Genomic DNA, 12,390 nt, shown 5'->3' with positions numbered 1-12,390 from the left:
GAAGTTTTCAAGAAGGTCTGTTTGTTTGCACGTAACAGCTCAGAACAGCTTAAAGTGACGTGTGATATTTACTGAAGCGGAGGCACTCGTACACAATCTTCACATGTCTTTGTCAATATGGGACTCTGCCACAGAGAAAATGAAGGAAAAGAAAAGAGGTTTCATCCCTTCGTTGCACTCCACTAAGCTGGTTTACTGCATTTGTTGTGGGAAGGCTGGTGGTCGTCTCTGGAGCTTTGAATGAACACATTTCCCTTCTGGCTACAGCTGCTGCATATCCATGTGCAAACAGCCAGCAGATGTGTCTTGGTCCAGCTACTCCATCCCAATGCCCAGTTCTTTCCAAATTCACTTTTACCTGATGATCATCTCCTGGCCCAGTTATCCAGCAAATGATCTCTTGTGAGTTATAACCATTGTTTTGTTTCAGACCAATAAGGTAATTCATGTACATATGGAGCTGTTTGGGCCATGAAGCACTTGCAGAGCTACATTAGACTTGATAAATACAACAGCTGCTAAATAATTTGTTGCAAACAGATTTTGTTTACCAGTGTGTGTTTATGAATGAATATCTATTTGCATACTTTGCATGCACACTTGAACAGGATAGTTTATGCTAGTGTAACTACATCAAAATATGTTAAGAATTAATGTTTAAGTTTGACAAGATTAAGGCTACTTGGGAATAAATCCAATTGCAAAAATTATTCCCATTTAAAATTCCACTTCATCACCTTCAGCGTCTTTGGGCATGCTAGTTGATGATGCACTTTGCAGAGCTGTCCCAAGACATCTCAAGGACTGTGCTTCAGTGTGTGAATATCTGAGTATATCTAGGAAGCTGCAGCCAGGCTTATAAAAACCCTTCCCATCTGTCAGATAGGACTGCAGATCCAAACAACTAACTGAGGCAGTGTGTTTAGCTGGATAGACCTCAGCCAAGGGGACACCACAAGGATGGCAAAGTCCCTCATGCAGAAGTTAAGGCTACTTAATATTCTTGTGTTGATTGGGGATTAATTGTTCCATCTGGCCCTCATGAAAACCAGTGAAGAGAATAAAAAAAAAAAACTCCCTCCTCTTTTTCCTGACGTGTTTCCTCTTGTTTTATTATGGTCATGGAGTATCGCTAGCAAGTGCTGAGGCTTGGAGGAGGAGCCTGGACCAGACAGGCTGTACCAGAGAGAGAAATTTGATCATTTTTCTCCGGGACTGTCATACGCCATAGGCTGCCTCATTTGTCTGCTCCATCTCCTTTGTTTCCACCAGGCTCCCTGTTCCAGGATTAGCCTGCGGAGCGAGACACAAGCAGGAAAATAAGACGGAGAGAGAGAGATATACACAGTCAGAGGAACGATATAAGCTAATTATTATAGTGCTTCATGTATCTTTAATATAGTACTTAACTCTAATGTATGTGCTGCTGTATTTAAAACCTGCTGACTGGCCAAAACCCCCCGAATTAAAGCAGGTTTGGAGTGTGGGGATGTGTGAGGGATGAGGGAGGCTGTGAGACTGCATCTTTATTTTTCCTCCAAATTGCAGTTTCACAGGAGTGGTTTGACCCACTTTATCTCCCACTCAGGTAATTAATACACCATCACTACAAGCACAGGTCACATCAGGAGGCAAGGGAGCAGGCCAGAGCACAACAAGAGCTAAGGGAGTTAAATATGGCAACTGTTGAGAAACAATAAGTTGTTTTGTGGGGCATCACTCTAGAGACACCCATTGAGAAATGTGTGAATATGTGATTCAGATGATGAATGATCATAACACACTGTTTATAACCATTATTAAATTATACCTATTTTGTCATGTTTTCTGCAGGTTATGATGTTAGCTATCTGGAAGTCTGTTAATTTAAACAAATACATTAAAGGTGCTCTCCAACGATTTTACACATAAACATCAGTTTACTGTTTGGTCTTCTTTTTACTGGATAGTTTATAATTTTTTGGTGTCTATATATTTTTTCCAATTAAACAATCTTGTGTTATAAAAGCTCACAACTCACAGTGATATGCATCGTGTGGTTAGGGCTAGCAAATACATATAGAGCTGTTTTCATGGAGTCACAAGTAGAAAAGATAAGAAAAATAATTGGGAACTATTTTTATAATCAAGTAATTTTTTAAGCAAAAGTGAAAAAATGCGACACCTTCTCAGGTTCCAGTTTCTTAAATGGGAGGATTTGCTGCTTCTCTGGTCATATACAACATATTAAGCTGAATATCTTCAGGCTTTGAAGTCAGAAGGGTAGGGCTGTAACGATGTATGCGAATGAAACCGAAATCGCGACACTCAGATCCACAAAACTGTGTCGCGGTGTGAGAAGGCAGAATCGCAACACACCCCTTCCAACTCCCAGGGTTATCCTTCCCATCCAGATTCAATGCTACTACATCTTTAAATTACTATTAGTATTAGTCGTTTTGGTGCCTTATCCCCCTTTTGTTGGGTAAATTTAGCTAACTGTAAAGACGAAAAGTGAAGGGGAATTCGGCAGGGAGGAGATTTTCGGTACAAAATCCGGCAACGCTAACGGAGGTGTAACATTACGAAGGGCCACTGTTCTGACTTGGGTCCCTTGGTCTGTTTCCCGACGGATCAGTAAACGGAGTTAAGATTTGGATTGCTGTAATGATAGTGGCTGGCTGCTAGCTGGCTGGGGGCTGACTGTGGATGTGTCCCCGGGGCTGTTGTCAGCTCCCATCCCGACTGAAGCCTTGCAGCACCGGGAGAATAAGGCAGGCAGACAAACAGGGGTGTGCTAGCTGGCTAAATTACCATTAGATTAGTCGTCTATTTTAGGGTGACCATATTTTGATTTCTAAAAAGGAGGACACTCTTGAAATGAAATAATGTTCTAAATATGTCCTCTTCTGTGTTAGAAAATCTAGTTTCAAGAAAATATCTCTTAATACATTTTCAATGCAATAAGATAAATAATAAAGACACTGAAACATATGTGCCAGCTTTGGACACGGTGCACTCCGCCTCCCACTTGTCCAGTCCCGACCGGGACTGTACGTGGGACATTTTTTTTGCTGTTCAACTGTGAAGCTGCATTAGCTCCATATAGCTGCACTAGTCTTGTTTTATGGTTGTGCGCAGGCTCCACGCAGAGCTTTTGCCGTAGCCTACGTAAGTGGCCTGATGTTTATACTTGTGCGCTGGTGTGTGCGTCGAGCCGGCGTGTGTGTGTGTGTGTGTGTGTGTGTGTGGGGGGAGTGGGTGATAGAGCGAGGGAGAAGTGAGAGTAACAAAGTGTGTCCCCTGTGTTTTCTGACCATGGTGGGAAATCTTTAGCAGGAAACGCTTCGGCATTTTGTGTGCAATGCTGCTCTGCTGTCTGCTCTGCTCCCTGTGTATGTGCGCGTTGCAGAGCCGCCCACAAGGCAGCCTCTCGCGAATTACGTCACACAACAAAGTACCGTAGTATTGTGTGCAAAGCGCCAGTCAATTTAAGTACACGCTTAATGGTCCCAAGAAAAACAGTGAAAACCAGACATTTTCATGAATTTATAAAACCCCCCCGGACGCCCCGGACAGTAGGTAAAAAGTGGCAAAAGAATGTCCGGGCAAAAGAGGACGTTTGGTCACCCTTGTCTGTCTATACATTTAACGTTACTGATGAATTTGTGAGTTAGCCCAGAGTTGTTAACCGTGGTCAAAACAATCATACTAAAAATAATCGTTTGTTGAACGATGTCGTAATCTTAATCAACCAGCACCTTTATAGTAGACTAACCTTAAAGGGGTGATATAATGATTATATAGGGTATTTCACACTGTTCCTTAAGGTCTCCGAATAGGTTATGTAACATTGGTTGGGCTGAAAATGGCCCGGGTGCTGTTCTATGCACCCTAATGCAACCCTGTGAAATAGCCCTAGAATGAAACAAGAGGTTTTCTCCCTTATATGGTATTCTCATGAATATTTAGATGAGCTGCGTGCTGATTGGTTGGTTTACCACGAAGCTGCAGAGCAAAGACACATGGGGGGTTTGGGGATGAACAACACAGAGCACAGCACACGATAGGCTACCTTTTTCTCCTTTTGAGTCTGACATCCTCAGTGCCACCTTTCCCTTATTGTTTTTGGCTTTCCATCATTAGACTCACACACTGTCTGTTAACGTTACCGATAGACTTCCAAACGGCCGCAGCGCCACCGGAGCAGGAATGGCTGGAGCGGCCGAGGCCCGAGAAAATATCCCCGGCTGGTTTCAAACTTCATTTCTGCTCCAACACATAAACTCTAACTAATGTTACTGTACAAAGCACCAGAGACACAGTTTAGTTACTGTTGAGTTATCCTCTAGTGTGTCGCGCACACACACACACCAGAGCAAAGTTTCAACACTTTCATTACAACTAGTGTTGTTGTAACGTTACCCTTGGGACCAGGGGTTAAATTGGGATTTGTTCTGTGGGGGGGCTCTCCCTAGGGGGGTCCGGCATACCCCCGGACATGATATGTGCAAAACTGCAAGGTTAAGAGCCTATACTTTTTGTAGTATTACATTACAATACATTGTTGTAGTATCAACAGGTATTAGGGCATTTAGCATTTACATTACTGTAATCAGTCATCACTTTATTACACATTACCTTGTTATGATATAAGAAGTGACCCATACAATGTGCCAAACAAAATGTACCACATGAAGAGACAGCATGACAGCATGACAGTAGCAACAGCTGAGAAGATTTGGGTCTGTGGTGACGAGGTCCACCTCACACAAACTTCCTTCTCCCATTCTCTCTCTTTACTACCACACACACACATACACTGCGCCGAGTGGGGCTCTCCAATGCTCGGAGACAAGCCGTGGCCGGCTCGGAGCCCTGCCGCTGGAGGAGATGCGACAGCGTGGACCGGTTCAACGGCTTGGTCAGCGACATGAACTCGTAGCGGCTGTTGGAGCTTCCAAGCACCGGGCTTCCACCGCTGCGAACGGGGTTTTTAGCATTAGGAGAAGGCATTTTATCTGTTAATCCTACCGACGTAGACACTTTGGCGTTATGTAGTTGACCCGCAGTGGTGAATTGTCTGCAGTTCTGGGAGGGTTGTTGCCGTGTTCTGAGTGTTCTCATCTCAGCTCCTCCGAGACAAAATAGACATGCCATTTCATTTATTGTCAGAAATATCATGTTTTCAAAAGCATCACTTTCATTACATTTTATGTGACATGTACCCAGCGCACAGTCATCGTTTCTGGAGTAGGCCTAACTGAACCACTAATTACCGCTTACCTGGAGCACCACGACCGGCAGCCCACGATGGAATATGAAAAGTGTCAGCATTCCCTGTACAGCCTGCATTTACGACCGTGGTTCATTTTCAATATCCTTGAAAAACGTCCAAATTTTCTTCTTTGTAATTCCCCTGGAAGTGCAAAGCTTGCAGCTAAACTATTGTCTGAGATCTGCGTGACTTACATTCAGAACACCAACTGGTCTCAGACCAGTGGTCTGTGTGTAAATTTTGGGGAGTGACAAAGGTACAGACCAGAGCCAATTAAGTTACAGCCACCGCGTTGACGTCAACTATTCGCTTCGTTGGGATTCGCCCGTTTTCAGCTGTAGTTTCAAATTGTGAGATTTGCATAGGAAAGAGGTTTCAATGGGACTTTGAGGTTCTCTGTATGCCCATTTCACCCATCAAACTGTCGTTATTCAACTATGACAAGGTAAACTCGGTTTTGCATTCTATCACCCCTTTAAATCAACAGCAAAGCACTTTTCCTCTTCGGTCCCCCTACAGGTTGAAAGCAGAATTGTCCATTACTGTTACTATTACCATTATTCTTAAGTCTCATTTGAACGAGTTGATGAACCACTGAAAGGCGTTGTCTGATTTATGTGTTAACATCATTATTGTGATTGGATGTCAAACGTCCTGCCTCAAATGCAACCAATAGTTTGACTCATTTCTAATTAAAAATTTGTTATCATTGAGGCGGCCTCTAGCTCTCCCAGTAAGAGTGTTCGCCCCATGTTGGCTGAGTCCTGCAGCGGCGCAGGGTTTGAATCCGACTTGCTGCCCTTTGCTGTGTGTCATTCCCCATCTCTCTCCCCCTTTCATATCTATCCACTGTCCAATACAGGGAAAAGCCCCAAAAAATATATATATTTTTTTACCTTCCATAGACCAAGTATTTAATCAATTCATCAAATTAATAATCAGCAGATGAATTAATAAAAAACTGAATTGCAGCCCTAGTCTCAAGCCCAAACTGTTGGGAACCAGAGACATGGTGTACTGTATAACCACATACTGATCTACTAAATCAAAGGAAATCTACTCAAAGAAGCCACCGACTGACCGTCTGGTCATTTATATTTTAGATGGGGACTCATTTAAGAAATATAACATGTAGGCAGACATATCTATTATACAAAATAAAACATGAGCCTTTATGCTGTCAGGTTATATCAATCACAATCACTTTAGTGCTGCTCAAAACATGTTGAGTCATGTCTCAAATGTGTCAAATGCAGTGAGATGCGTCATAGAACAAGCACAAGTAAAGTAAGTAAAGCTCTCTCTGTAGGAGTTCCCTGGCGACTTCTGCATCCTTGTTGTTCATTTAGAGGCACCACATACACAAACTGTCGGCTGCTCATGAATTTAGGTCATTTTTTTAGATTCTGAACGTAACAGGGCTATGTGTTTTTATTTCTACCACTGTGCTGCATTTTAAAGAGAGTTTATGATGTAAGTTCTGAAACACTGCTGCTTTTGAGTTTCCCAGACTTGCTGTATTTTTCCACATCTGACACATACACATACATACACACACAGTGATTTCAGTTTGCCGTGTGTGCAAAATGCTCCACTCCAAACCCATATTTAAATACAAAGGCAAATGTAATTATGCTGTACCTTTTTATCTTTCTTTCTGTGGTTATCTAAATTATAATCTCTGGTTTCAGCGTTAATACCAAAGCACACTCTCTAAGGTATTCCACAGCCATGGTTTCTCTTCCAGAGAAATTACTGGTGTTAAATGGAGCAATGCTTTTCTTTATATGTGCCAGCTGTGGTGCAAATGGTTTTCAATCTGCCAGAAAATCCAGTTAATTTCGTGAAGATGAGGTTGAAGATGGTCTGACTGAACAGAGGCCACTGTGCTTTTGTGTGTATGATTTCCAATGTTATATTCATAAAGAAAAATATGTAAATTTCAATTTGAATGCATTCACCCAGAACAGAACTGTAGAGCTGTCATATATAGTAGTATGTAGTATATGGGAAAATGGCCCTGGGGGCATGTTGCCTTTATACAGTATGTTGCATGTTCAGATACTATGGAAGTGGTATTGTTGGGATCTCATTCTTAACTTTTCCAGTAAAGGTTTAGACGGACTGCAGTGGTTTAGATACACAGTATTAAATCAGCATCATTCACAGTCAACACATTAACAGGAACATTCAAAAGTCACATATGACTACATGCTAATAAGGTAGGCTGAGGAGGTGGAAGGAGATCCATTTCTGAAAGCAGGCAGTAGTGCATACCTGCAAACACTCCCGTTTCCCCGGGTTTCTCCCGGGTTTTAGCCCTATCTCCCGGACCCCTCCCGATTTGTTATTTCTCCCGGAAAACTCCCGTAATTTGCATGGCCCAAACTCCCTTATAAATAATCAAACCAAAATGTTTGGCTAATGTTGACCAGTTGCCAGATCTTGCATGGAACGCATTCTATTCACACGATCCACACAACATACAATTTTCAACACTTTTGTCACCTCAACCTGGCAACCTATAACCCAGTTGCGCAGTTGATCTCTGCGCAAGCTTCGCGGAAATAATTTCAGACTCGAAAGCGAGCCAATAAATATGGCAGGTGAAGGCGGTGTTCCCGCAAAGAAATCAAAATATAGCTGTAAATTTCAACAGTGTTGGGCGCAACAAATAACATGCATCTTAACTATTCATATCGACAACCTCCACGCTTTTTGTAAGGTGTGTCGCATTGATTTTAATGTAGCGCACGGCGGGAAAAATGACATTTCCCAACACATTAAAACACAGTGGCACCATCGCAAAGAAGAGGCACATAAGGACACACAGGCAATTTCATTCATCACAAAAGGACATACAGAGCAGTGTACCAGTGTTAAAAACTGCAGGTTTTTCAACACTGGTTTTTCAACACTGGTTACAGTTTTTCTACACTTCACGCAGACATGGTTTGCTGCAATATGATATTAATGGCGAGCCGAAAGCAGTTGCGGTAAAGGGGTTAAGCGTCTGTCAACAACCCGTAGCTCCTATGGCGCCATTTTGATGCTACCAAACGATCACCCGACGTTAGCATTCCATTGACTAGCATTCATTTTGACGTCACTTTGACAGTGAATAACCTTACATCTGAAGCGTTTAAAGACTTCATTTGTCCATTGTTTATTTCTAAAGAAACACGAGAATGTATAAAAGGCTCCATTACCTTAGGCTAATGATTATGTCATAACCAAGTGACTTACTGTCGCATAGTAGACAAATTACCGTATCGTACAGGAAAAGGTTGCAGGCAGTTTCAACTTACATTAGCTGTTTAAGTTTAATTACTAATGTTAACTAGCATTTTAGTTAGCAATAATAAGCCTGTGCCTATGTTATCTCCTTACATATACCTCTGCAAGGTTCGGAATAATTGAGATTTCTCTTGGCACAGCTACCAGAAGACTTCCAACTTTCAGACAGGTTGCTCACGTCACATTTACGTCGTCTCTCTCAGTTGGAGGCTGCGCAGTAACGCTCAGCGCTCACCGGAAAAGTGCTTCTAATATCCTTCACTGGTCTCCGTCCAGAGCAACAGGATCTGTTGGTCCATTATATATACTGTCTATGGCCGTGGTGCTGTTGACGTTCCTCTGAGACAAGCAGGCACAACATTGATTTCTATGCCCTGGTGACTGACTGACAGGCTGAGGTTGTAATTGCCAAGGCAATTCAAAGTGCTTTACATAAAACATTAAAGAGTCATGATGAAAATAAAACAAAAAGAAGAAGATAAAAAGAATAATATACAAGAATAAAAGTTACAGTGAGTAAGAAATTAATAATTATTCAATTTAATAGGTTGTAAGGGAGAGGGTTTATTTTAGTTTTTGTTTAATTTCTTTAGAGTGTAAAACATTCTAAATAAATAACATAATGTTCTAAGTAAATAGGATAAATAGGTTTGGAATTATTTTTACAACTGAAATATTTTTTTTGTAATTACAGATGGAAAGTACCGAAAACGAATTTCAGGTACTGTATCGGTACCGATATTAGTTCAGATGCGAAAGGTACCCAACCCTATGTAAAGCTCAGTGTTGTTGTATGCAGACTGAATGAGCACCAAATACGGACTAACAGACATACGTGATTATATTGGTTTTACATACATTTCTCAGACCTGCATCATAATAAAACTAAAACTAAAACTAGAGTGAAAGTAATATTAGCTATGTCTAGGCTTCCCTGTTGGCTTTTATGTCACTTAGCCAGAAAACTCTTTGGTCTCTGCATATCGAGATTTAGCTGAACCAGCTGTGCATGGCTCTGCTTCCATGAAATGTTTCTATAGCAACAGTCAACAAAAAAGGCACAATAAATAAAGCACAGGTTGTTTTTTTTATATCACAGACAAAATATGCACAAGTACAATTTTTCCCTGTACTCCTCAGGTGAATGGGAAGGAGTTGTCCAAGTCCAACCATGAGGAGACTGTGGAGGCATTTCGGGCTGCCAAGGACCCCGTCGTGGTGCAGGTCATCAGGCGGACCCCCAGCGGCCGCCCCCATGGCCCCCCTCAGGAAATCCATGTGGTGGATGTGTGCACTCAGACCGACATCACCTTTGAACACATCATGGCGCTGGCAAAGCTCCGGCCTTCGACCCCTCCTGTGCCTGACGTCTGTCCATTTCTGCTCTCTGACAGGTACGTACAATAGGAAATGTAGTCATTTTTCATCGATGCTCACTGGTTCAATGCCACAAGAGTTTGTTGTCGTGTCCTTGTTTTGACTTTGGCAGTGACTCATGGTAATTAAGAAGGGAGAAACCAAGTAGAGAGAAATGTTATTGAGCTATGAAGCAGAAATATCAGTGTTTGCAGGATTAGCATTACAAGTATGCAAGACACATGTTTAATATAAATGAAGTGTCTAACCAGCTGCATAGTCTGATAAATATAGATTTGTTTGATGAATGAGCTTCTCAATGCCCTTCACATTTTATTCTCACCAATGGGACACACTAAATAAAAAAAGAGAAATTAGGACAGGGCTAAGTAGTCCTAATTAACCATTAATACATAATGAATGTGTGACATGTGCTTGGCATTTCAATTTTTAGTTTAGTATAAAGCATTCATTTAAATATATCACTAAGCAGCAACTGTGGAAAATTTGAGAATACGTATAATAAGCAGTTCAAGTCCACTAAAAATGTACTTATATATGACAGACCTAACTGACTTTAACATCCATTGTGACTGTTGAATCTGTTTTCCCTGATGCTGTACTATCTTTCACATGTCCCCTGTCTGCTTAGAAATTATGCACAGAAACATAACTCAGCTGTAAGATTAAATATGTTTGTTGAGTGTACATGTCTATACATTTAGAAGAGATGAAAGGACATGCAAAGTGCCTCAAAACAACACTTGTGTGGTACAATCGCTAGAAGTCTAATCACATCTCAACTGGATGCTGGGTAGTGCAATACCTCAAAGACATGTGTTTTATTGTTCATGTGGGAGGAAGGCATAAAAATATGCACACAAAAAAATCTTGAGAGTTTAAAGTATCAACAAGAGGTTTTCCTGGAAAACAACAAAAGGAACAGGGTTCATTATTTCCTCTTCTGGCATTTTAGTTTATATTCTGTTCATCTCAAAGGATGAGTAAACCGTAAACAAGAAAAGTTTTTGGGTTTTACCTCTTGGGAAGGAAACAACGAGACAATGGCAAGCCAGGAGCTTCATACCATAGAACTGGGAAGTCAGCATGGTCTTGGTGAACAATGCATGTAAAGTTTGCATCTGTTTTAGTAGATAATTAATTCCGACAATCAAACATTTTGAATTCTTTGAGTATCTGTTGCCATTTGTCATTTAAAATTTGCCTAGACAATCATTGCTTGCCTGGATGCTCATTATTAAAAACATCATAAAAAATGTGTTTTATTGTCAGTGTTACTAGGTATAAACATGACCTGATCAAAATCATTGCTACATATATATATATATATCACCATACAATCCCCTACGGGGCCTTCTTGCCACAATTGGTGCTGCTTGGCGTATCCATTTTGACTCATGGAAGGTTTACAAGGTGATTAAAGCAAATGGGCTAATAAAAAAACTAGGCAACACAGTGCAACGTGTGCTCACGGGCTACTTACAGCCCCGGGCTGAGCAAAAATGTAATCAATGTGTCCCATAAAACTTGCATTTTCTTCTTTTCATCTGTGATCAGGTGCACAATCCAATATACAGCAGACTTAATAGATGTAACAAATGTTTGTTGCTCCTATTTTTTAGGCTAGATTGTAAATTTGTAATTGTATTCTTTGAGCCTACTGCCAAATGTTGTTATATGTGTAATATTGAGGCATCAAAGTATAAAGCATTCTGACGTTTACCAGGTTATTTTTGTAACGGTAAAATTGTGTTAAGACAGTTTTACAGTACGGAGTAATTTAAGAGTCAGACAGCCCCTGAACACATCACTCAACATGTTCTACGGAGTGTCTTTTTGAAGTTTTTGTCCACCGTTATTATCTTGTGTGGCACTGGAGCTGCTCATCTTGTTAGGCCTGTTTTGTTCAGTGACTGAGGGAAGCATAATAGAATTACACTGTACAATGTGGGTTTTTTATGTCTGTCAAGAGAAGGAAGCAAATTATGTGGATATGCTGTTATTAACAAGGGGCTGTATTATTATCACACACACTCCAGTGGTACTGAAAGCCCTTGACAAATCCTTTATTCTTCGGATTCCAGCAAAGACAAAGGCAAGGGAATCCTGTCACTTAGAGGTATTGAAAGCATTTGAAACTTACGCCCCATTTCTCACCACCTCTTTTTGCCTCCCTCCATGTCTGCCTTTCCCTCTCTTTCTTCCTCTGCCTGTCTCCCCTGACAGCTGTCATTCTCTTCATACAATGGACCAGGATTACTATGAAGGGACAGGTTACCTCTCCCCTGTACAGGCTGATGGAGAGAGGACGGAGGAGTTTGAGTATGAGGTAAGAATTGTACTTGATATCACTGCTTACTAAAGCTGACGGATTCATGGATATGGCTAATATTACCGGCTCATTTAATCTTATCGCTGATATATAGTGGTACATACCTAATAACATAAAGTAAACAGAT

General features: G+C 41.2%; 1 protein-coding gene across 1 annotated transcript in view; it reads left to right on the top strand.

Moving 5' to 3' along the window:
• LOC114560828 (PDZ domain-containing RING finger protein 4) overlaps positions 1 to 12,390 on the top strand; it is a 140,625-nt gene that overhangs the window by 113,746 nt on the left and 14,489 nt on the right. The window contains exons 3-4 of the mRNA XM_028586476.1: positions 9,695 to 9,948; positions 12,158 to 12,260. Of these exons, the coding sequence (XP_028442277.1) occupies positions 9,695 to 9,948; positions 12,158 to 12,260 (357 nt within the window). The remainder of the gene's footprint in view (positions 1 to 9,694; positions 9,949 to 12,157; positions 12,261 to 12,390) is intronic.

The sequence above is a fragment of the Perca flavescens genome, chromosome 8 (assembly GCF_004354835.1).
Source record: "Perca flavescens isolate YP-PL-M2 chromosome 8, PFLA_1.0, whole genome shotgun sequence".
Taxonomy (NCBI): domain Eukaryota; kingdom Metazoa; phylum Chordata; class Actinopteri; order Perciformes; family Percidae; genus Perca; species Perca flavescens.
Note: the sequence above shows the minus strand (reverse complement) of the source record. Positions and strands in the feature narration are given on the sequence as shown.